At 42.3% G+C, this 24,068-nt stretch overlaps 1 protein-coding gene across 1 annotated transcript in view; it reads left to right on the top strand.

The window, feature by feature from the left end:
- The window catches only part of grin2ca (glutamate receptor, ionotropic, N-methyl D-aspartate 2Ca), a gene marked incomplete at both ends in the record, with an annotated part of 40,517 nt that overhangs the window by 5,606 nt on the left and 10,843 nt on the right, over positions 1–24,068 (top strand). Inside the window, 4 exons of the mRNA XM_083976729.1 lie at positions 6,241–6,842; positions 9,693–9,807; positions 17,022–17,233; positions 23,362–23,530. Of these exons, the coding sequence (XP_083832855.1) occupies positions 6,241–6,842; positions 9,693–9,807; positions 17,022–17,233; positions 23,362–23,530 (1,098 nt within the window). The remainder of the gene's footprint in view (positions 1–6,240; positions 6,843–9,692; positions 9,808–17,021; positions 17,234–23,361; positions 23,531–24,068) is intronic.

Genomic DNA, 24,068 nt, shown 5'->3' with positions numbered 1-24,068 from the left:
AGCATTCATTCTGCTGTCTGACAGATCACATCCTTCAAGCCACGGCGCTGCAAGTGAACAAAATGTAAGTCAGACACAAGCAAAACCTGATTGTCTTTGCAGGAACATGAGCCCGAGGCTTTTCTTAAAACTGGAGCAGTTCTTTTTTTTTTTTTTTTCCTCCATCTGCCTTCGCTACGTCCTGAATCCACTTGTCTCTGCCTCTGCCTCCCTACTGCATTTTAACACCACTGGCACAGTTCCAGTGTAACCTGTCTAGACCGAGCCACGTGGGGGTCTGGTTTGGATAACAAAAGCACTTTGGTTTAACTTAGGGAACAATTTTATGTTCAGTTTAATGTCTACACATTAAACACACTGGGTCTTGGGCTTCAAAAGTCACTGCAGACTTTTTCTTGTTGGAGCAAGACTCTGATCTTTTCCTTAGAGGAAGTGCTTAGATGAACAGCTATGAACAGATTTGCAAGATAACAGGTGACATACATACAGTATAGGACATTCAGCATCAACACAACTTGACATGTACTGTATATAACTTAAAACCATGCAGATATAGAAAAAAATGTGCTTGAAATGCAATGCGTTTGGATTACAAACTGCATGCATTGCCTCCACATTTACCAGTTGTGTGGAAATGTTATATGTACTTAAGAGCGTCCCATAGCAACCAACTGTTGTTTTGTCATTTGCATATTGCTTTAATCCAGCTCTACACCGATCTACTATAGTATTGTGGCCTGGGTTTTCTCCAGCTTTGAGAGAAATGGCAGATGACCAGGGAGTTGTGTGTCTGTTCTTGGTCGCCATGCAGGATCTATGTGACGTCAGCAGTACAGGAAGGCGGTGCCAGGGCACTTCCTGCTGCGTGGCGGAGGCAGACATATGTCGCAGCAAAGAGCTGTGGCCAGAAGTCACTCTTCATAGAGGGACGGTGGGAGAAGGAGCTGGAGATGGCTGCAGTTCAGTCATGTGACCGGGGGCAACCGTACTCCACTTTCTGTTCCATATCTCGGGTGCTAATTTTCACTCGCTGCCAGAACACGTTCACCTCTGGGCATCGTGTCATTGTGGCTCCGGTCCCTCTGAGCCGGCTGCCTTTAATCCATTGTTTCCTCCAGATATCTGGACCAATTCCAAAATAATCAATACACCTCATACAGTACACCTCCGTCAAATAAGTCCTTCAAATAACCTTCAGCTTTTAAATGATTGTTCTTAACAAAGTAAAAGACGCTTTTTTGTATATTGGTCATATATATATATATAAAAAAACAAACACTGATGGTTTCAGTGACATAGCCACTGCTTCTGTATAAACAGCTGTGGTTTAGAGATAATCGCTGCTTTACACACTGATCTAACTCAAACTCAGACCAGTGTCACTGTGTCTCACAGCTAATCTTCAGGCTGCAACACAACTCGCCCAACGGCGGCATTTCAAGACTTGAAAGCTCGTGCTCCGCAAAAATGTTAACAGGTTAAAAAGTTAAAGTTGACTGTGTGGACTACTGCAATGTTTCTGGATCTGTATTTGTAAACAGATACGAGTTCTTCTGTATATTTTACCCATGTGAATGTAATCTGAGCCTTGAGAAGCTAAGCTTTCCACTCAATGGCTGTAATCTTCTTTGGGACTGTACACTATTACTGTGAGCTTCTGTGAACAACGCCGTGGAAGTGCAGCTTACTGACTCAATACAGAGTCATGGTTGACACTCATTTACAAACGTCATGTGTATAATCTGACATACATTATCCAAAGAGTAGGGCAATATCATCACAACGAGAGATGATAGATTATGCTAAAACATTACTACTATGTTTTGAATATATCTACTTGCACTTGGGCCAATATGGCCAGTGTTGTGAACCAATGACGAGGCTTGATTTATGGCGGGTCAGAGTATTTCTGTAGTCTAAACAGACACATTGGATCTTTCCTGGCAATGCGTGTCATACGTCATCAATGTAATATTCCCGTGCCCACACCTTTCACTGAACCTCTGTAGCGTGATTGACACATGGTTCTGACCTGGACTAGCCTACCGTGGCCAGCTGTGGCCAGCTGTGGTCACTATCACAGGAATTATTACAGTGTTTCATCTTCATGGTGTCCGTTCGTGTGTTTGTTTTTCTTCTCTAGTTCTAGTTTTCACATTCATTTATATGCGGATCCAGGGCAAGCAAGGGAGTGTGAAAGAGAGCGAGCGCAAGAGAAACACCAGATTTCATGTTCGCCTACCAGCAAAAACTGAAACGAGCAAATCAAGAGAGGTAAAACAATGTACACAGATGTGTCCAAGAGGCTTTGTGAGGATTGGTTAGGGTTAGGGTTACGGAGCCACTTCACTAACTTTATTTTGTAAGGACAGACTAGATGTTCACTTTGTAAACAGTGACGTGTTGGATATAAACTCAGACTATAAACACCAGACTCACCTTAGTTTATAATTATTATGGAATTATAACGTGACCTAATCACTAGCTTATTTCCTCTTCAGCGGGTTGTTTCACGCAAGCAAAGCAGGTGTAAATGCAGATATCAGATATGGGTCACTTCTGATAGAACATGTAAATACACAGTCAAAAAAAATCAGATACTGGCAACAAATCGGAATTGGGCATCAAGGCCTGTAGTGTAAAGGCAGCCTCAGTCCAACTTCCATCGACTTTTCACTTCTAGATGCAATGTCTGTTACTCTTTCTATTGGCCAGTGCAGGGGATACAAATACATTTTTGTATTGGTAAAACAAGCATGTGTACTATCTTCTTTAACAATACAGTTTATACTGTATGAACTCGTTCAGATGCTGTGTTAAGGCCGGACAAGTCATTTAACATCTCCACTGGTTCAAAGTTTCAAGTCTGCTGCACCTGTAACCACACCCTGCAGCACATTTGTACATGACAGACCACCGGAGGTCAGCAAACATCAGAGTTTCAGCTGCTGTTAAGGATCTTTTAAGTTAAGTAAAACAATGGGAATTTGGTGACCTCTACAATTGTAAGATTCATTCAATTGAGACGACAAAGACATAAGAGAGAGCTCAGGAAAGCAGTGGGATGTTGCCAAGAAGAGGCTCTGACATCAGGCTTTGTGCTCTGCCTTTTGAATGTGGCTGTTACAAACACTGTTTGTGTAGAGGTAATCACGACTGATGGAGGATTTATATTTCATTCTATGTGACTGACCTCAACTGTTTCGTTTGATTCCCTACAACCATGCCTTGGACAGATCTGTGCACACTCGGCACACCAACAGTCTCGACTTGAGGCTTTGAGCTGCTGCTGAGCCTGTGGTAATGCCCCGGGCTCATTTGAACTGCACGATCAGTCTGCTCTCTGCTAATTGAGCTGTTGAGATTGTACTTTGCAGGGAGCTTTACTCTGATAGACCCTTGGGCCGGTAGGCATGAACAAGGCATACAGAAGCGCAAACACATGCATAAACACACACACACATACACACTGTGACACCTCAGCAGCTGTCAGGGAACAAACTGATTGTGCACCATTGCAGATGCAGGAAAAAGGCAGCGGCACGTACAAGAATAAAGCAATAACACTGACAGATTTGCTGTGGGACAGTGAGGGGAAGGAGAAAATGAGTAGATTTATACGATCTTCTCAAGCTCCTCCGTGACTAACCTGCATAAGATCCCTGCACCCTGTATGGATGTATGCAGCCAGCCGGCCTCCAGTGCAGTCTAATCCATCTTAGTCCGCTGCAGGTCCCCAACACTGAGCAGAAACCAACTCTCAGCAAAGACACTAATAACTGAGTGGCATTTATATGAATATCAATGAGTAATAGCCATTTTAAACTGGAAATGTGAACGTAGGGCTTTAAGGTAATGAACAGAAAATAAAAAAAAGAATTTGCTCCTAGTGGTTGTAACTTTAAGCACAATTCCAATATTCTGGGTCAGACAACTTTCAATACATAAATGAGTGGTAAATCCAAAACTATGCATGGAATGGAAGACCTCTTTATTATATATAGCTACTTCACTGTCTGGGGATGTAAGAAGTGAGAGGGAATGAGGACAGTGACACAGGAAACAAGACAAGAGAGAAGGAAAATATTTCCAGGGGCATGATCGCGGACAGTCAGAGGTACAGAGTCAGTGGATTTAGTCGTGACGTCTGGAATCGTACGATGCTCATACATCACAAGACCGCTGAACTTCTCCCAAGGACGGCGAGGAGACAGGCTGAATAAGATAGCAGGCCTGTTTGCAGTCTCAGGATGCCTGACCCCTCTGTTTTCTAAGCTCTGAGGCGAAAGCGCTCAGGATGGAGTGATTTTTCCCCAGAGCGGGAGAGGGTCAGGAGGGGGTCACCTACCTATCAGCCTGTGGGAGGCAAAGACTTTTTACAACAGAACCACGCCAGTCAAAACATACATGTCTACTCTCAAAGTAAAACTTTTTTTTAAAGTCAGTTCCAGGCGATGTCTCACCCTTAAACATCTAAAAAAAGAGCGAACAACAACAACTTTATACTCATTCAGAGTGATGTCACGCAATAACGAATGATTCATGATCTAATAATGATGCTTGTGTTGCAGTGTGATGCAGCACAGTTAAGCAGAGGTGGAGTGATTGGAATCTGTAGAAGAATCAATAATCCCTGTTGAATATCATGGCTCTACATGCAGAGTAGCATCAATCCATCACTGTCTCATTAATTACCATACCTTGGAATAATTACTGTGAAGAGATGAGATCGTGGTGAAGATGTCGGCCTGTAGGCTATCTGAGTCTGGTTGGTTGGATTTTAGTATTTTAGTACCTAGAGTACTTCTAATAAGATGCTCTTTATAAAGTGGGTTTAAGTTGTAACGCATGGGTTTACTGATGCAAGTGTAATTGTTTATTTATGCTTTAGCCAAAACTCAAGTTTCTCACTTCTTCCTATGAGCCATCAGCAAAAATTATCTCAATTATGGGTTTGTATGACACTTAACCAAGTTTAAATGTCATTAAGTTGTCACTTTTTATTCATGTCTTTTTGTCTTTTGTAATTGATCAATGAAGAATCAATGTGGTACTTTGTATTAACGGTTCAAAACCATTAATTAGTCGGTTACAGGTCTGTTTAAGGCTGCTGGCTTGACATCTGAACCTGAATCCTTTCAATTCCAACTTATTAACATTTAAATCTGCACATTCAAAATGACAGTATATGATGTCAAAAAGATCATTATTGACCCGTAACATATATATTTACAGATCACTGACAAACACTTGCTAATTGCTTATTGAGCAAGTGAGAAACCGATGACCTTTATAGTATAAGTACGAAGCATTAATAAACTGTGGAAGCTTTAGCTTTGTTTCAACTGAAAGAACTGTTTTGTTTGTTGCAAAAAGAAAAAAAGGTTATCTTCTTCCTGCAGCAAATTCAGCACATTTTTCGAGCAGGGGAGAATGGAAATACTGGACAGGGCACAGTTAAGGGCAGAGGTGCCTTGTGTTTCTGTATAAGTAGTTTAAGTTTAAGGGGAACTCTGCACTGCATAACAGAGAAGAAAACTGTTGCAGTACCTCTTCCTCCTTCAATCATTCAGGCACATTTGGCCGCACCCAAATCAGTGATGTCACAGACAAAACCCCTGCTGTGACAAATGATTGGGAAGAAAAATGTTTTAAAAGGACTGGGGGGGGGGGGGGGGGGGGCTCACACTGCAAGCTGTAAAGTATGTTTCCCTCCTCTCCTCGTCTTTTAATAATACTGTTAACAGAAAAAAAAGAACATCCCTGTTCCTATCTCAAGGTCACTGCGCTCATAGAAAAGACAGATGAAACATGGAGCAGGTGCTGGCCACACTGATAGCGCCATCCCTTTGAATTTGCAAGTATGGATGACGGCCAGTGTTTAGGCGGCAAAAGTAAGACATTTGCATTTCAGTGATGAATGAGTCTGCTGCTCCTGGAGGAGCAAAGTAAAGCTGAACCACTTACTGTAGCTCCTGCCAAAGCTGCTGCACTACAGACCCTCGTGGTCCATCCGCACACTACTTGTGTGTGTTATTTGTTTATATGTATAAACTAAGTGTGTGTACTCTTTGATGTGTAAACAGATCCTCCAGAGATTTTTATGCACATTATACAAATTGAATTAAGATGTGTTCATTTTGCTGGTTAGCCAGAAGCAATTTGCATGAAGTGGGTTAACGAAGCATAAAGGTCTTCACAGCGTTCCTCTCCTGATGCCATGCTCTTCTCTTCCACCAGGGCGAGGGCTCCAACTTCCTCCAGCTGGGCTCCTCCATCGAGCAGCAGATCAACGGCATGTTCAAGGTGATGGAGGAGTACAACTGGGACAGCTTTGTGGTCATAACCAGCCTGTACCCGGGCTACGAAACCTACGTGGATTACATCAAGTCCTTCACCGACACCAGCTACTTCCTGTGGGACCTGCAGGACGTGCTGACCTTTGACATGTCCGCCGACGGCATGAACGACATCCGAGCGCGGCGGCTGCTGCAGCAGATCGACGCCCAGGTGTTGTTGGTCTACTGCTCGCACGAGGAGGCCCAGTATCTGTTTTCAATGGCGACCGAGGCCGGACTAGTGGGGCCCGGCTACATCTGGATTATCCCCAGCCTGGCTGTGGGAAACCCAGACATGCCCCCGCCCGACAGCTTCCCAGTGGGGCTCATTAGCATCATCACGGACCGGTGGAGGATGAGCCTGAGGAAGAGGGTGCGGGACGGGGTGGCCATCGTGGTGAAAGGCGTGCAGAGCTTTCGGAAACAGAGGGGCTTTGTTCCCGAGGGCCATAGTGACTGTCACAACCCCGGCAAGCCATCAGCTGCTAATGACACTCTGTTCAGGTGAGCAAAGACGCTGCAGGTCGTAGTTTCTTAAAAATATTGATGTGTTGCCTCGATAAAATTGAGGTTCATTTCCTCAGATATAATTCCACCACAGCTGTTCAATCAATCGTTCAATCGTTGTTTAGCTCCTGTAAATTGAATTCAACACTGCCTGCACAGATGTTTCACATTAAAAGCCCTCAGGCAACACACAGAGCACTGACTCTCTTTTATCCAGTAGGCTTCAAGTATGAAATAAAACAGGAAGTGGCACATTTTACTGACAATAACAAAGTGAAAGAATCCGCTTTTATACTTGAAATAACACAATATATATGATATTTTATTAATCAAAATAGGATACTACATGTAGATGTAGCAGAATGTGACTGTGAGTCTACAGAACTACAGAAATGAACACAAGGCTGAATTTGCAGTGTCAGCTGTTACAGTAGAATTAATTAAACCTACATCAATGTCTTACCCGGGGGGGCCTATGTCGTAACTGCCCTTATTTATTTGTGCCAGTCACATTTTTCATCATTTGAATACTGGCATTAAGGGTTTGCAGAACATTGTTTCTGTGGGATTCTTCAGAGGTTTTACATTTTGCAAATGTCTTTCTTTATGAACATAACAAGAAAGAGGAGCACAAAACAGGTTTTCTTTTTTTTTTTTTAAAGAGAAAAGCTGCTGGAGTCTAGTGATTGTTCTCTTGGCAAACACTGCACTAACCTTTAGCAAAATATTCACCAGGGCCACTTCAAGACAGTGCTTATACAGTAAATGGTGAGAATGAGTTAGAGAGTCAAAGCTCTTTCCAGGGAAACAACTTTGCAGTGGTTCTCTGTTCAGGCTGCTAATAGTAAACATGAGGTATGAAGCTTTAGATTATCACTGGACACGTCATTGTGGCTTGTTTGCTTTGTAAAGGCATCAATTACACACAAAGGTTACGTTTACACGGAAACGATCTGAACAGAAAACGCAAAAGTGGCGTACGCATTCTCACTTTTTATTTCGCGTTTTGACAGGCGTTTTTGGGGTGGAAATCTGCGTGCATACGGTGACGCAAAAGTCTTTGGAATTCAATGTTGTATGCACGCATGCGCCTAGGTGGCAGCATGCCACACAACACACAACACCACCAAGTCTGCACGCCTGTGTACAACTCAGAATTTTTTCCTCTTCTTATCCTTTTCTTGATCTCCAGCAGGCTGTACGCCGGCCATCGTAATGCTGCCCTCCGTGCCCTCCACAGGTCGTAGCAATCGGAGCAAACTTTTGCGTTTTCACCCTTTACATGGGGACGCAACGGCGGAGCATTTTTCAAATTTTCACGAAAGGCGCATCCGATTAAATATTTTGCCGTTTTCATCCGCGAGCGTTGTCGTGTAAACAGGGCCTGAGGATCAAGTTTTTGAAACCACATAGTTACAGAAAAAACTGTGTTCTTTTTCTGCAGAGTACAATCTCTTTTATTTTTGAGATTGATTGCGTTTTATTACATAATGTTGTTCAGGACATACAGAGGAATGTTGCCCTGATGGTCAGGGGTCACGTAACTTTTCTCTTTAATCTCAGATATATTATGAAGTATTGGCTCAGCCTTACATCTGTGGGACTTGGAAAAAAGAGGTCAACAGTTGTTCATTTATTCATGACTTCCCATCTGTGTGGTGCGGAGCCCATTTTATGGTGCCTGTCACTCTCCCAGAACCGTGTCCTCTAACCCGCTGCCATCCATCTCCTGCCGTCTATCTCACACCGAGCGCTCTCTCTCCTATACCCTCTTGGAGACCGACGGATGAGGGCGTGGCTTCTTCTTCATTTAAACCATGCCCAAAAGAGCAGCCTGACGCCATCTGTGCCACGGGACATGGAGCAAATCCTATTTTGTTTCGAAAAATGTATTAATCAGCAGAGGGGCGAGCCAAAGAAAATATGGCTCATATAAGCCAAGGTCATTCTGGGAGACTGCTGCGCTGCGTGTGTGTGTAAAATGTATGTGCTGCTAGCTATAGATGATCACCAATAGGCTGCTAAGGCGACACAATCAACATCAGACACTGCTCCTCTATTATAGAGCATCACTCTCCCCCTCTGAAGTCAGAAGTCATTTTTCTTTGCAGGCTGATATGCCAGGGGCGACACAACCTTTCCTTTTGTAAACTCCAACTGCCCATGAAAACATGAAAATGGGCGAACACTGTCTCGTGCTTTGATACCGTACCAACCACTCCTGTTAGACTGTGTGAAGCCAGCAGGCACTATTTGAGCAGCAGCAGCTCTCGTTAGGTAAAGCGAAGGTCGGCGAGATACAACAAAGCACTTTCTATTAGCTTTATAGTCTGTCGTCTCTTCTCTCTCCAGCCAGATCAAACATTATCAGCCCCCTCCGTTCTCACATTTGTCCCCACTTGATTGGAGAATTTTTTTTTTTTTTTTTTCAAATAAGCTTTTGATAATGAGTCAGCTCACCTGTTAATGGGATTATCGCAGATTACCAGATTAAATAGGCTTTTCACACAGACCAGGCTGGGGGCTATTCTCCTCCCAGCAGGCTTTAACAACACCTCAGCTGGAGTGACGGGCGAGGTGATAGTGCAGCGCCACAGGTCTGATATAATAGGGATGAGAATGATGAAACAATGGAGTCAAAGGAGGCAGATGACAGCTTCACACGCGCAACAGCAATGAGGACACTGAAAGAGATCAAAAGCAGATTTTTTTTTACATTTATGCCAGTGTCCAATCAATTGTAACTGTAATTGACAGAGAAATCTTTTGCAGCTGTATCTGAATTTTGATTACAGGAGACAGAAAATCATGTTTTTTTTCTTTCTTGCTTTTCATCTTTCTCTGCAGGCACATGTTGAATGTAACCTGGGAACACAACGACTTCTCCTTCAACAGCAACGGTTACCTGGTGAATCCAGCCATGATAATTATCACTCTGGACAGAGAGAGAATATGGGACAAGGTAAACGTTATTTCTGTGTTATTAACTGTGAATGTGTAACAACTGATGAGAAAACAGGGGAGCTGTTCTGCTGTTCCTACGTCTCTTTCACTGACGCCTTCTCCTGCGCATGATAAAAGGAGAGTGATTTCACACATCGCTGGTCTCTTTATAAAGGCCAGTCAGAGGAGTCAGGACCCCACTGATAACAATGAACCGTTTAATGAAAGATCATCTCATAATCACACACACAAACAGTGCAACTTCTTACTCACCTCTCCCTCACACACTCTCAGCCTCCAACTCGTCAAAAGACATTCAAAGAAAAACCACATTCATATGTAAACGCATACACACACATGCATATAAACAGGCTTTGCTGCCTCATTGACTTGTTTGGAGATTGAAACATTAATTTAACCGCAGGGGGCAGAGGGGGTGGGGGGGATGTGATGTGGACACCAGACTGGAGGGAGTTGACTTCCTCCACTGGTTGAATAGAAGGTGTTTAGTTAAACATCACGCTCAGAGTAAACAGCTGCAGGCGTTTCAGAGCTAATTATGTCATATTGATGTTTTCAAGTGCTACGTTCTATTAATTTCCAATATGTTATAAAGGCTAATGGGAAGCTGTGACGGCAAAAGAAGCAAACAAACAATCCAAGTTGGAAAGCAGATGGAAGCCATTTTGTGTGTGAACCAAGTAACACCATAGTCTGGCCCCGCGGTGTGGAGATTTGTTAGAGCAGAAATTACTTTGCAGTTTAATGGATAGTTGTGCAGCCAATGTTATATTACTATAATTACTAGTACGTCAATGCCATTGTTTAACACAGGGGTTCCCAACTTTTTATCACCGCGGACTGTTCACTGGTGGCCCAAACCACGGTGGGGGGGGGGGGGGGGGGGGGGGGGGGGGTGGCATACGTACGTTCTCCTGCTTATATTACACATAAGACGACTGTACACGGTCACATGGTTTTCCGTTATGTTTACGTTCTTTGTTATAACTCATCATAATAATGATAATAATAATATAGCCTATCAGGCTATTTGGGGGTGATGGTCCAGTCTACTCGGTCATCTTGTTTTGCTGCTGTCTCTGCAGAAATCTCCGCTTCACAAACATACAGGCTACGTTTGTAATAGAAGCAGATTTTCAGCGCTTTTGTGGCGATCTCTTTTTGTTGGCAGTCGTCGGATCTTCTGTTATTGAGTCTTTCCCGGCGACGTGTGTTTTTCACTCTTTTACGCTTGTGGACCTGTCTGTCAATTGCACAAACGAAAGTGGCAAAATTTCCCAAATAAAATAACTGGAAGTGTAAATTAGACAAAACAAACTTTTTTTTTCTCTCTCTCTGCGGGCTGGTACCAAATGATCCACGGACCCGGTACCAGTCCACAGACTGGGGGTTGGGAACCCCTGGTTTAACACACTAAACATGGTGTCATTACAGCTGTAATTTACATTAAAATCTAGTTTAAGATGCTTTTGGTGCTTCTTTCCTGTCAGACAGTAATGCTGTGTCTCATGTCACTTAGGAGCTAAAGCATCACACAATAGCAATTATTTTTCATGAGCATACGTCTAGGGGGAGACTTCACTCTATACTATTCCTCCATACTATTACCTATAAAGATGTAACATAACCAAAACATTGAAAGTCAAGTTTGTGCTGTGTTGGGAGCTGCTGCTAAAGATTAGTTTCAAATAAGAAAATCATAAAATTAGTTCCCATAAGACAAACTTCAAATTGCCTCTTTTGTCTGAGTACCAGTCAACTAACTGATAAAAAATATTTAGTGTGCAGTGATCTACATAAAAAAGAAGAAGAAAGACCCTGCATTTGGCACAAAGCTTAAAAACAGACTGTTTAGATAATATAAAAACTAATCATATCAGATCTAACTCATACATACATTATACATACATTGTGGATATCTCTAAAAGCAGAAAAATGTATCAAACCAAAACAAAATATGCTAAAAAGTCTGCAGGGAGCTGCGATGCAATAAAACCCATGACAATAACAATCTTAAAGCAATCAGTCAACAAATATGTGAATGCAGGAGGAGGCCATGTGGTGCAGGTAACATGGATTAAGAGGATGAACTAAAGCTTTTCTTTCCTCCTGTCTTTTACTTTTCTTGTCTTTTGTATTCCTGATGAGCTGCTTCTTATCTGAGCGCAGACAAAAGCTGCTTTGTCTTTCACTTTCTGCTCCACTGTTGGATGTTCGTGTTGAAGGGCGTTGCTCTCCCCTGCAACACTCCCTGTAGATTCACAAGTTTCTTTAACCATCTCAGCATCTTCGTCCTCTGCGCTGTCAAAGACAAACGGGACAAAGTTGGCACCGGAAAACATCCTGGAAGTGTCTTGCAGTCCCTTTTTGATTTTATGAAATGAGCACAGACTCTAAAACGAGTGAAATGAAATTGGATTCAGTGACAGTAACATGGATTGGATGCGTCACTGTCCTATGACAAGATCTTCTCATTTTGTAAAAAACAATTCAACTGTAATTCGCAAGAGGTTTTGGCCACGTTCCCTCAGATCCTATCACATCACACAGCAACAACCTCTTGACATAATCGGGGACTTAAACCCAGAGGTGGAGATAAAGGTGACCTCTCATTCACCCCGACTCCTTTGCTACTCATTTCCACCAAGCTGACCTTTACATAAACCTTTTGTAGGAGGAGAAACTATTTGTCTCGCCACTTCGGAGCACAAGACTGTGGTCACTTCACAGAATTTCAGTTCACATGTGAAGCAGTAGCCTTTGTGCGTTTAACTTTCTGTTGCCTCTGGCATCTTCACTCTGACAGCCGAAAATCAATTCCACTTTTTGATTGCCTTCTTTTCTAGTCTCCTTACTGCACGTGATGCAGGGCAGCCAGTCTGTTGGATTCATACATCACCTATGTATCACCAGCCTGAGCCTCACACTGTATAGCCCGGTACCTCGCATTACACCCCATTTTTATTTATTAACCTTAAATCATACAATCGTCTCTTGTTACATACAGCTGATGAAATTTGCTCCCTCCCATGAGTCATTGTTTGCCTGCTTGCTGCTCCGGCTTCCTCCCACATGTAAAAGTCAAGGTAACTTGGGAGGATGGAGGAAGAGCATGACAAAAGGGAGTGGAGACGGAGAGAGGAAGCCCTGGAGGAGGACGGGAAGTGTTCCTGTCATTGCTGTTATCTGGCAGGGTGATACATAGGACTGAAAAGCTGCCGTTCTCTGGCTGCACATCTATGACGCACACAAACTCTGAAATTACAGTCTCGTCAGCTGAAAAAAAAAAGTATAAACTATTATCCCAAAGGGATTTTTATTAAAGCAGAAGTAAGTGATATATTTGTGTTAATATAAGTCTTAAATAGTTATATCTTCCGACAGCAATCACTTACATAGAGTGTTTGGACCGAAACACGGGTCTGTCAGTCCCTCTGCTCTGCTCTGAGCCGAGGAGAAAACATTTATCGTATCCTACAGTTTTTATCCAATGAGGAGAGAGAACGGCATGCAGGGCTGTGTGTGCAGCCAAGGGACGCCATGAATGTGGTGACGTAGGGACGAGGACTGTTATGGTGCGTTCAAGGAAACTCGTAACTCGTGTTTTTCCGACCTGTGAAGTCGTACCAGTTCGATCTGGTACGAGTTCACGGGTCGGAAGTTACGAGTGGCCGTTATAGTGACTTTCACAGGTAAAACAGGTCGGAAAAACACGAGTGGGTTGCCTGAAACGCTACAAAGTCGTAAGTTGTGACTTGAAGCTGTAATTTACGGTTTCAAAAGCCTACCTGGAACGCAGCATTAGCCAAAACGACCGGATCGCTTACTTCTGCTTTAAGCTACTGGAGAGACAATTACTGTATATTTTACTTTTCCACACAGGTAACTGCAGTATTTGATCAGTACTTGAGCGAGTGATTACTGTACATATCCTTCTGTCAATCAGACATCATTGACTCCACTTCTTCAAAGCAAGCCTAGAGGGTTTTCCAAAATGAATCAACAATGAAGATCTTCACAGTCTGAGCTGCCGCAGGGACACAATGCTTTTTCATCTCGGCGTATTTGTCTGAAATTTGAAAGTCTGATTGACTAGATTAAAAGCCCATGAGTGGAGCGAAAGGTAAACAGCTGATCGGCTGATCAAAACGGCTGATCAATATGACTGACAGGAGAGAGGAACGGCTGAAAAGTCCAGAGAGGGGATATGTGCACCCCCCCTCACACCACCGCCTCCATTTTCAGTTTTCATTTCATTGTGACAAGCTGTACTGACTGGTGTGATCAGACAGGATTGTCCCCCTTCCTGCATAAACACCAGAGATTATGTGGGAGGAAAAACATTTTGTCCAGACTCACACTTTTTTTTTTTTTTTTAAAGCTCTGCCGGAAGTTAATGACATTTACAGCAGCACAGGCGAGTGAGTGTAAAATAAACAGACTATCGTTTAATATGAGTCAGGATTTAAATGTTGCCCCAGATACCTCATTATCAGTCACACACTGTAAGTGAAATCGATCCATCTTCAGAAAAATATGATCAAGAGGAAACTGCCACTATAACACAGCATCCCCCTGTGGTAAACAGTGCAGATTAAGGCAGCTGCTTCCTGTCAAACCTATAGATCATTTTATATCTTAACCGATACAGGGCTCTGATATATGAAAAAGAAATACTCTACCCCTGGTATCTAGACATATTCATCATTTCCCCAGAAACATGGAGGAATCTAAAGCAGGCATACATTTTAGAGTTCATCGATTAATAAATTACTTCTGTAACATCAGGAACAAGTATGTCCACTTGTTTGTGTGCTTTTGGCCTGGAGCTATTTGGGTTTTAAGGTTTGAGTTTGAGCCAAACTTCTTTGTTCCAGATACAATATTCTTAATGTTTACTACTGTAGAGGTGGAACGATACACAAAAATCACCTTGGTTTTGAGGTCACGGTTCGGTTCATTCTCAGTACAGTATGGGAACAAAATGCATAACATAAATTTGCTTGTTGTTTCTTAGGCAGCTTTTGTAAACCAACAATTTACATGATTTAGTCAAATGTAATTATTGTAAAATTATACAAAATATGAAAATAAAACATGCGCCAGATTTGCAGGGCAGTTCCGGTGAAGGAAGATCAGACTATAACTCACTACCTGAAACTCACAGGTCTGGTTTCTCACTAGCGGTTGCATTAGCAGTAGCCATGACGTAAACGGGCTGCACAAATACGTACATATCGTTACACCCCTTTCTTTCAGTGTTGTGTTGGTAGTCTGATAAAGGCATTTCCACTAAAAAAGATAGAGCCAAACTACATTTTCCCATTTTCCCCTTTTCCTAAGTGGCCTGAAACAAACCCAGACTTCAACCCCAACCACCATCTTCAGGGTCAACTGGAAAGCTGATTGTGACTCAGACCGGCAACAACAGTGGCCAATCTCACTAATGCTCTTGTAGCTGGGGAATAAAAAGAAAACTGCAACTGGGTTCAAACATCTTGTGAAAAGCCACAAGAGTGGAGGCCATTACAGCAATTATGGTTTCGCTCATGGTCTTTGATTGTGTGCATTAAAGCTTTAATGTTGCTTTTACCTCTGCATGTGATGATTCAGGTACCAGTGAGATGATGATGAAGGATACAGGAGTCTGACTGGAGTGAAATATCAATGACTTTGAGGAAATGTATCTATCTATCTATTTATAAAACACTGCACAGCTGTTTGTGAAGGACAGAGGATTATAAACCTCTGGAAAGTTACCACAGTGTTATATTAACTTTGACTGTGACATTGGCTAAGTAAACAAAATGTTGTTCATGCTACAGTACAAGGTAATCTATCAACGATACGGTTGTGCATGCATTTGACTGGCCAATAATGCACTTTACCAAATGTTGTCACAGTTTTTTTACTGTAAAAGATAAAACCTGTTTCAACTTTGAAAACTGAAAACTGTAAAAAGAGAGAAAATGAGAGAAACAGCTGAAAAGTGATGGTGTGTTTTTAGGATTAACAGTTTTAACAAACATACTTTTGTTTTGTTTGTTGCAACAGTAAAGGAAATAATTAATACATTTACGTAAATATGACAGAGATGATACAATTATTTCTGTTAATTACTCTGCCGCGTGAATAGGGACCCTTAAATCTTTAAATACTGTTTTGTGGATAATTAATCTCAGTAATAAAGCCTGAACAGGGCTCGGGCTTTCGCCAAGAAAAAATATTAAGATTAAGATGATGATCCCATCCTCATTATATAAACATAAAGCATCAGATCTCTAGAGTGTTTCTTTTTTTTGTAATAAACAGCATCTGTCTACCCACTCTGTATAGCTCTGAATACTGTGCTGTAACGTAAAAGGTGCAGGTTCATCATAGAGATCATGTTTTTGGAGCCAAATATCCAAAACTAACAATAGCTGCTTCTAATTACTGTCTGTTGCTTACATATGTAAAAATCCGTAATTCAATTGCTGAATAAGTGGCAGTCGGAGCAGCGTGTAACAGCTCCATCTGATTCAGCGGAAAGTTAACAATCTGTGGAACGTGTCATTGTTTTGTTTAATTGAGGTCCAACTGGTTTTCAGCGACCTTCATCCCTTCGTTCCGCAGCCCAATATAAACTGTTAGAGTCAGTTTGGCTAATTTGCGGAACGTGGCACTAAACAGGTCACGGCTTCTTCAAATAAGCGAGCTTGAAATGTTTAATTCCAGATCTTGATTATGTATTCAGCTTGCCTGAACGCTCATTTTCCCACAACATCCAATTAAAATTAGCTAACTGGTTATATAGCAGGGGGTGGAATTGCTTTCATTGCATTAGATGTATAATTATACTCTCTACTTCCCCAGTGACCTAAAAATCAATTTCCTCTAAACTGTCTACAAACTCAAACTCTCCTCACTGGACCAGTTCCAGATGCTCAACAAAGATGTGCGATAATAATGTGCACAATGAGAAAATTGGAGATAATTTCATTAAGATTGGAGGTTGTGATAGACAAGGACTAATGCGTACTTTTTATTTGTGTCCGAGTTGAGCACTTTTCTCCTATCCTCTGCTTTTCCTTTATGAGGTCCATGTGAGGATCCATGTTTTCCTGTGTGTTATTTCTGTACCATACCAGCATGGTAACCATCTGGAGCTTGGAGCAGAGATTTTATTCCCTGGCTCGTGTGGATTTACCCCTCCTTTCTCTACTCCTTCAGGTGGGGAACTACGAGATGGGGATCCTGCAGATGAGATACCCCGTGTGGCCGCGGTACGGCTCCTATCTGGAGCCAGTGTCGGATTACAGACATCTGACGGTGGCCACATTGGAGGAGAGGCCGTTTGTCATTGTGGAGGCTGTGGACCCTGTAACTGGTACATGTGTCAGCAACACAGTGCCCTGCAGACGACAGTCCAACAAAACAGAGGCGTAAGTGATGCAGCTACTAAACAACATAAATAAGTAATACCACTCCATATGTCTTCATGTACCTTTCATGAATGTGTTCTTTTAGTTGGCCTGAGAAGACAAACACTCTATTTGAGAAGCATCCAACTTACAACAAAAACAGCTGTTCTTTACATACTTCTCATTAGGGATGCACGTCAAAACCAAAAACTGAAAATGAGGAAACACTTGGCCAAAAACTAAAACACCGAAAGAAATTATGCCAATTTTAGTACATATGGCTATATAGCACAATATTAAACTTGGGTGCAGCCACAATCAGTGCTTTCAAACATACTGGCGGTATACAGTTTTCATTTTTCAGCTCGTACACACGTTTGTTGGTCCAAACGCCGCACCACTGGCAGAGCATCATGTTTCCATGACGACTGACCGGAAACAAGACGTGCGGACACCAGATTGTGGAAGTAAAACTCTAAGAAGTAACGCTAAACTTTAACAACAGACACACACGTACACAGTACACAAGTACGAGCGTTATTTGCAACACTGGTCATTTCATTTTATAAATGGACCGCTCCAGAATTCGACTGTAGCTGCGCTGACGGAACTAATAGAGCAAGCTGGTAAACAGATACACATCTCTACTTCTCATCCAATTACTGTGGATATATGTTATAGATCCATGATCCAAGAGGTTTAGGGATTAACAGATTCTCTACAGTCTGTCCATTAGTATTCTCTAAGGATCTGCTATCACCACATTGGGTGTAGGCCATCTTTAGTCAAGTTAACCATCGTACGCAACCCACTTTATTTTACTGTGCATTCCCACTGGCACACTCACGAGTTAACATGCTCATCTTAATTGATTTTGTATCTAACTTGAGGGTTCCATTAGGTATGCGATTAAGATGCTCTTCCCCTGCCATTAGCCTAGGCATGGCATCTTATCACTCAATGAGGTGAGATACTCATTAGGCTGCCTGGCCAGAGTGCAATATCCCAGGGATCACCCTGTGACCCAATCAGGAAAATATATGTGCTGCATGGTGGGGTATCAATTAGACTGGACGATTAGGCCATGTCATCAATCGTGAACACCTACAGACTGATATTGGTGTTCATTAGTGGGGGAGAGAGGCGCCGGCCATTATCCATTACTGACAATGGTGTTAACGAGATGAGGGGAACAGAAGATGAAGATCACGTCCCCTCAGTGTCATGGAGCACTGTAGCACTTTATTGCTCATGCTGACCTAATCGTCCTGCCAGTACAAAAAAAAGTGCATAATTTCCCCCTTGTTGGACAATGGAACATTTTCACAGAGCTGCACAAAAATTTCAAGGCAGAAGCAGATAAAGTCAATGAGAGGTTCAATGAAGCAATCGGCACTTTGGTCAGTTGACGAAGGAACATTGACCATTAGAGGGAATAACTGAGGGTGAAGCGCTGGATGCTTCTTGAAGTTTCCAATTGTCGTTCTGTGGATTGCTTTTTGTCAGAAAATCGAAGTTTAATTCATGAAAATCTCCTAAAGCCTAAAATTGAGGTCTTCAAATTGCTTGTTTAATCCACCCAACATCCTCAAATTTGAGAAGCTGGAATAATATTTTTTTTCTGGATGAGTGACGTAAAGAGTTGCACCATACGATGATGAGACAAATTAGTTTGTTTCTTTGATCTACTACATGTTGTTTTCCAGACAACATCTACGCCAATATTTAATTATAGTCAAGTTGAGAATTGTGTTCCCTAATCTTCCATACAGTCATCATTTCCTATCTGAATCTCCTCCCCACCCATAAGCCCCTCTTCGACCCACAACATGCCCACATCTCAAACCCACATCAGTGCTTCCTAAACGGGGAGCCATCAGTCATACAGGATTTCCATTTCAACTCTTCAACACCTCTGCCATACGTTAAGCTTGCCTGGCACAGCATCTGTGTAGTTCATTTGTCCGCAGAGAGGCCTGACAAACAGCTACCAGTGCCAGACTCAGACTTGACTAAAGTGGCCTGAAGCAGTTAACACAAGCTCTTCCCCACGAGTCAGACATGCTCTCCGGTGGGATCAGGAAAATCTCAAGCTCACTTTCTCACTGCCTTTGAACTGCAGGCAGCTGTTTTTTTCCCCTCAGAGCACATTGCCGGAGATTAATTCAGAGGTAATGCGCTGGTGAAGGGTGGTATTGACCTGGGAAGATAATGTCATCATATATTAGTTGCGTTCAATGGGAGTTAGATCATAAGTTAATTTAATTAAAGCTGAGACTGAATGGCACGGTGAATGAGCTCCCAGGAGCCCCAAAGCAACAGCACCAGGAAGCTGCATGAAGCAATTTTCCTCATCGATGGATTCACACGGTGTTGTATCCTAGCATCAATACCTACAAACTGTGTCATGTGATTTCAACACAGTGGTTACAGAATCCCTGTAGCACCTTGATGTTTAGCAACCAACACAGGTAGTAACATTTTAGAGCAAACAAGCACAAGCCCAACAGACCAAACCTCAGTATGTCAACAGATTGCACTTTTTAAGATCAACCTAATTTTTTCCTTTTTCAAACCATTGTAATCTGAGGTCAGAATTAAGAAAGTAACACTGTGCATGGGAAATGGCTTTTCTTTTCTTTGTTTTTCTTGCAACTTACCAAATTTATTCTGTGATCGCTTGTTTTCCCTGCAGCTGGGAGCTACAAATTTGAGATCTCTTTAAATTTGGCAAGTCTGCAGCACAACAGCTGGGGAATGGACTGAGACTTCTACTTTGTAGTTTGTAATTTGATTTAGACTAATAGGCAGGTGTATTTTTATATGAAAAATCACCTGCTGCAGCTTTATAACTTGCTTAAGAGGTAACTATTATTTTACAGCTTTCCCTGTGAGAGTGCTGTCTTTAATTTTGCTTGAGATGGCATGCAAACACACACAGATGGCCACTGACAGTGTAGCGTGCACACACTGAAATAATCTCTTGCACAAACTGGTGCCTGTCACCATCCATAAAGGAACTTCAAAACATTATTCTAACAATGTCCACACTTTGAATAAATCACCAAGCACAAATTTGCAACAATTCCCAAAGACCCACTTTCACGCAACTGGCAGCCGACTTAGAGCCCAGCCCCTAACCCTGGCAGCTGGTGAGACAGGGGATGTTGGGACCACTGTGTTTACTCACGGTCTGGTCTGGCAGCCTCGTTTCCCTTTTAAGTGTTCATTTGTTTCTGTTGATCGTGGCTTGGATCTGTCTGCTGCCTCGCCTGCTCGACTCATTGCCTCTTGGTCCTGATGTGCGAGTGCAGAATCTATTAGACTCAAGGTCCGTGTCATTAGTGGTCTCTGCATTGCATCCATGGCTCAATAGTTCACTTCCACATCACCTTACACTGCCCACCGTATACACAAACCAACAATTTTGGTTTCTCTGAAAGAAAATAAGGGATTTCAGGTGCACCGCCTCCTCTCTGTGGATAAATAAAAACAAAATAGATCATCGCAGCTGTCTGACATTATCCCACCAAGCAATAGATTCTTATGGAAAACTCAGCCTGAAACCACAACATGTACAGTACAGTGCCTTTCACCTGAAAAAGCCCAGCCCAGTCCAATTACTACAGTGATTTACATTACGTTTGTACTAACCCAGATCATCCTGATGTGCATGAATCACAATGGGTTTTGTTTTAATGATCCAAAGAGCGTTGTGTGAAGTGCATGGAGGATATGTCCATGTGTTTTTTGGCTATTTTAACAGTTGCAGCAATAGGAAAATGGTTCAAAGTGGATGTATCCAATCTCTTAATTATCCATGGTAGTGTTTTGGGTGAGACATCCAATGAACCACTCACAGTGCCATTCCCCATTCCTTTTAAAATTTAGCTACACTTGCACTTTGGTGTGTTGCTATTTTTATGGTGCAGTGCTTCCCACACAGAATTAGACTCGTTCAGGTGATTACATGTCATCACCGACTGACCTGTCACTGTTCCTGGGATTAGACTACATGATATAATAATGCCCCGACCCAAAAGAAGCATGACAACTGAGCATTTAATTCTGGCTGCATTCATTCTGTGTAGTGTGACGGAGTGAAGGACAGCTGATGTGTGACGCCTCACACGTCAGCTGTGAGAGTGTGTATAACAACTTATACTTAGAAGGGTGTAGATTCTGTTTTCTCCATCCTTTCTGAGTCATATCACTGTCGTCATCCAGTTAGTCTGAAACTGAAGGACATTTTCATCCCCATGTTCCTGGTAATCCTACTGATAAGTTAGGGAAATTGATTTCATCCCTTACGTCAGCCTCTTTTAGTTGGTATGGAGAGCCAAAAACCGTCTGATTGGCTTCTGCTGCATGCTCTGTCTGAAGATCACTGCTATATGTAAGCAGGCGTACTGTCTCTTTTTTATCAAACTAGCTCAGCTTGGCATGCGATGGGTATTACTGTACATGGGTGTATGTTCATAATAAAATGCTTTAGGAAACTTTAGTCCAGACCACAAGATCCAAGTCTAGGTTGTGGAGTTAAAGTCATCTTGACGGTGATGATAGGAAATGGGCAGGAGCAAGGAGTGGAGCACTGTGATCTGACGTGAAGAATTAGTAGAACGTCACTGAAAGAGAAGTGTGATTCACTGAGGTCTCATGAGATGACCATGCAAGCATCTGGGTGTTGGGTTTGTAATCTAGCAATGATGGCGGTGATGATGTCACAAGCTACGTTGGGAGCAGCTGATGGTGGGATATAAACAGCAACAACAATAGCACATTTTAACTCCCCTGACAGATAATATGGACACAGAGTTACGGCTAACAGTTCAGTGTCCAGGCTACAGAAACGCTCTTTCACAGCAACAGTGAAAGAGGATTACACCATCTGTTGTTCACAGCACTGCACTCCCCCCCTACCCACCCCTCCTTTCTTCTTACCGCTTTGCCCATCACCAGTACAGTTTGAAAACTGGTGATGGTGGAGTCAGTCTGGAATATGTCTCTGCAGTCATGTCTCAGTCAAGCCTGTAGTAGAGCATACGCAATGTTCCAGCTGGGATGTCCTCAGTACAACCAGGCCCGTCCAATTTAAACAACAGTGATCGCATATTTATCATAAGTCCTTCTAGTTCTCCATTTGGCTCCAGGCCTGAACCCCCAGCATCTTCTCCTAAATATATTGGGAATGTTGAATATTGTGGTTTGGGGCTCTTAATCTTACCAAACAAGACATTTGATGACATTATCTTGGGTTCAGGTAAAAAAAATAAAAAATAAAAAAAAATATTAAACTTTTATCAAGGCCCACTGATAAAGAAATTGAAAATATAAATAAGCTGCTCAGTTACTAAAAGTAATAAAAACAATAAATAGTTTAATTCAATTTTGCATTGTAAACCCATGATGAATCATGGATAAAGCCTTTCATTTTCCAATGCCATGCTGGCAGTTTGACTACTCAATAACTCTCAGGTAACATTTTAAAGATGGGAAGCTATTTCCAAGTTGCCATTATTCAGTCCAAATAATCCAGCAATGAGTTCCACTCCTGTCTGACATTGTTTGTGATTAATTTATGTCAGATTTGTTTTGGTCCACCCAGCTGTCTGTCCATCTGTCGGGGCCGTGACATAATGCGCAAGCCTGTGGAGTAGCTCCAACTCTCCCAACTGCACCCCCTCTTATCCTGACGTCAGAGCCCCAGTCTTGACGCCATGAAGATGGCAGCACCTTTTCTTACCTCCATCACCTGGTTTACATTTATCTCTCAGTCTCGCACTCGTCTGTCTTGTAATTCTTGTAAAGCACTGTCAATGACCACGTGCAAAACACCAAAAATGCAGAAACACAGCTTTGAACTACCATCTTGTACTCATTACACTGTTTTCTGTTCTCCAAATACAAGTTCGTATCAATCAAATAATTTACTGGATAGAATAATTGCAGATTTTCCCTTCAATTGATAACATATAATGGGAGTTTAATAGCATCATCTATAACAATGACAACTGTGCAGTCTAGATCAACAGAAACCTATAATGTAAAGGAATCCTTCTTAAAGAGACAGAGCAGGGATGACACTGCACTGACCTCTAAATGAAATAACCATGACTTCCACTGTTTTCTCTGTCTTTGTGTTTCAGTATTGTGGGTCACACTGAGCCATACACCAAACTGTGCTGTAAGGGCTTCTGCATAGACATCCTGAAGAAGTTGTCACGTACCATTAAGTTCTCCTACGACCTCTACCTGGTCACCAACGGCAAGCACGGCAAACTGGTCCGAGGCATTTGGAACGGCATGATTGGAGAGGTAAGAACAGATGGTTTTACATGGCAACAGGAGGAGCACAGCGACATCGCCAAGATTATGAATGAGGTCAATTCTCTGTCAGCTGATTCTTGTCATTGTTGTCAAAAGCCCAGAGTGAAATATTAACTGCCAAGACGCAAAACATACGGGCAGGCAGGTGACCACATTTATAGACAAAGATGTTGGGCCACCAGGCCAGTTTCAGTGTGCTTTAGCATGGTGATGGAGGGTTCTTGCAAAAGCAATAAAACTTCTATTTGGTGTTTCCATCAGTGTGTTAGGATAGGTGTGTGAAGATATTCTTGTAATCAGCAAGTTTATTTGAAATGTAACTCTATTACAACTATTTCATAATTCTTGCATGTGAAAAGCTGAATATGCTGAACTGAATGAGCTCAATATATCATTACCAAACCAAGAAAATATTCATGAACTAACAGCAATCCATTTAAGTAAAATGCTATGTAAGTAGTGACATACTTACAGAACCTACAATATCCAGGACATATAGTAGATCACAGTACCTTCTTCAAAGAAG

This window comes from Trachurus trachurus (genome assembly GCF_905171665.1).
Source record: "Trachurus trachurus genome assembly, chromosome: 8".
Lineage (NCBI taxonomy): Eukaryota > Metazoa > Chordata > Actinopteri > Carangiformes > Carangidae > Trachurus > Trachurus trachurus.
The sequence above is the reverse complement of the archived record's forward strand: the minus strand, read 5'-3'. Positions and strand labels throughout refer to the sequence as shown.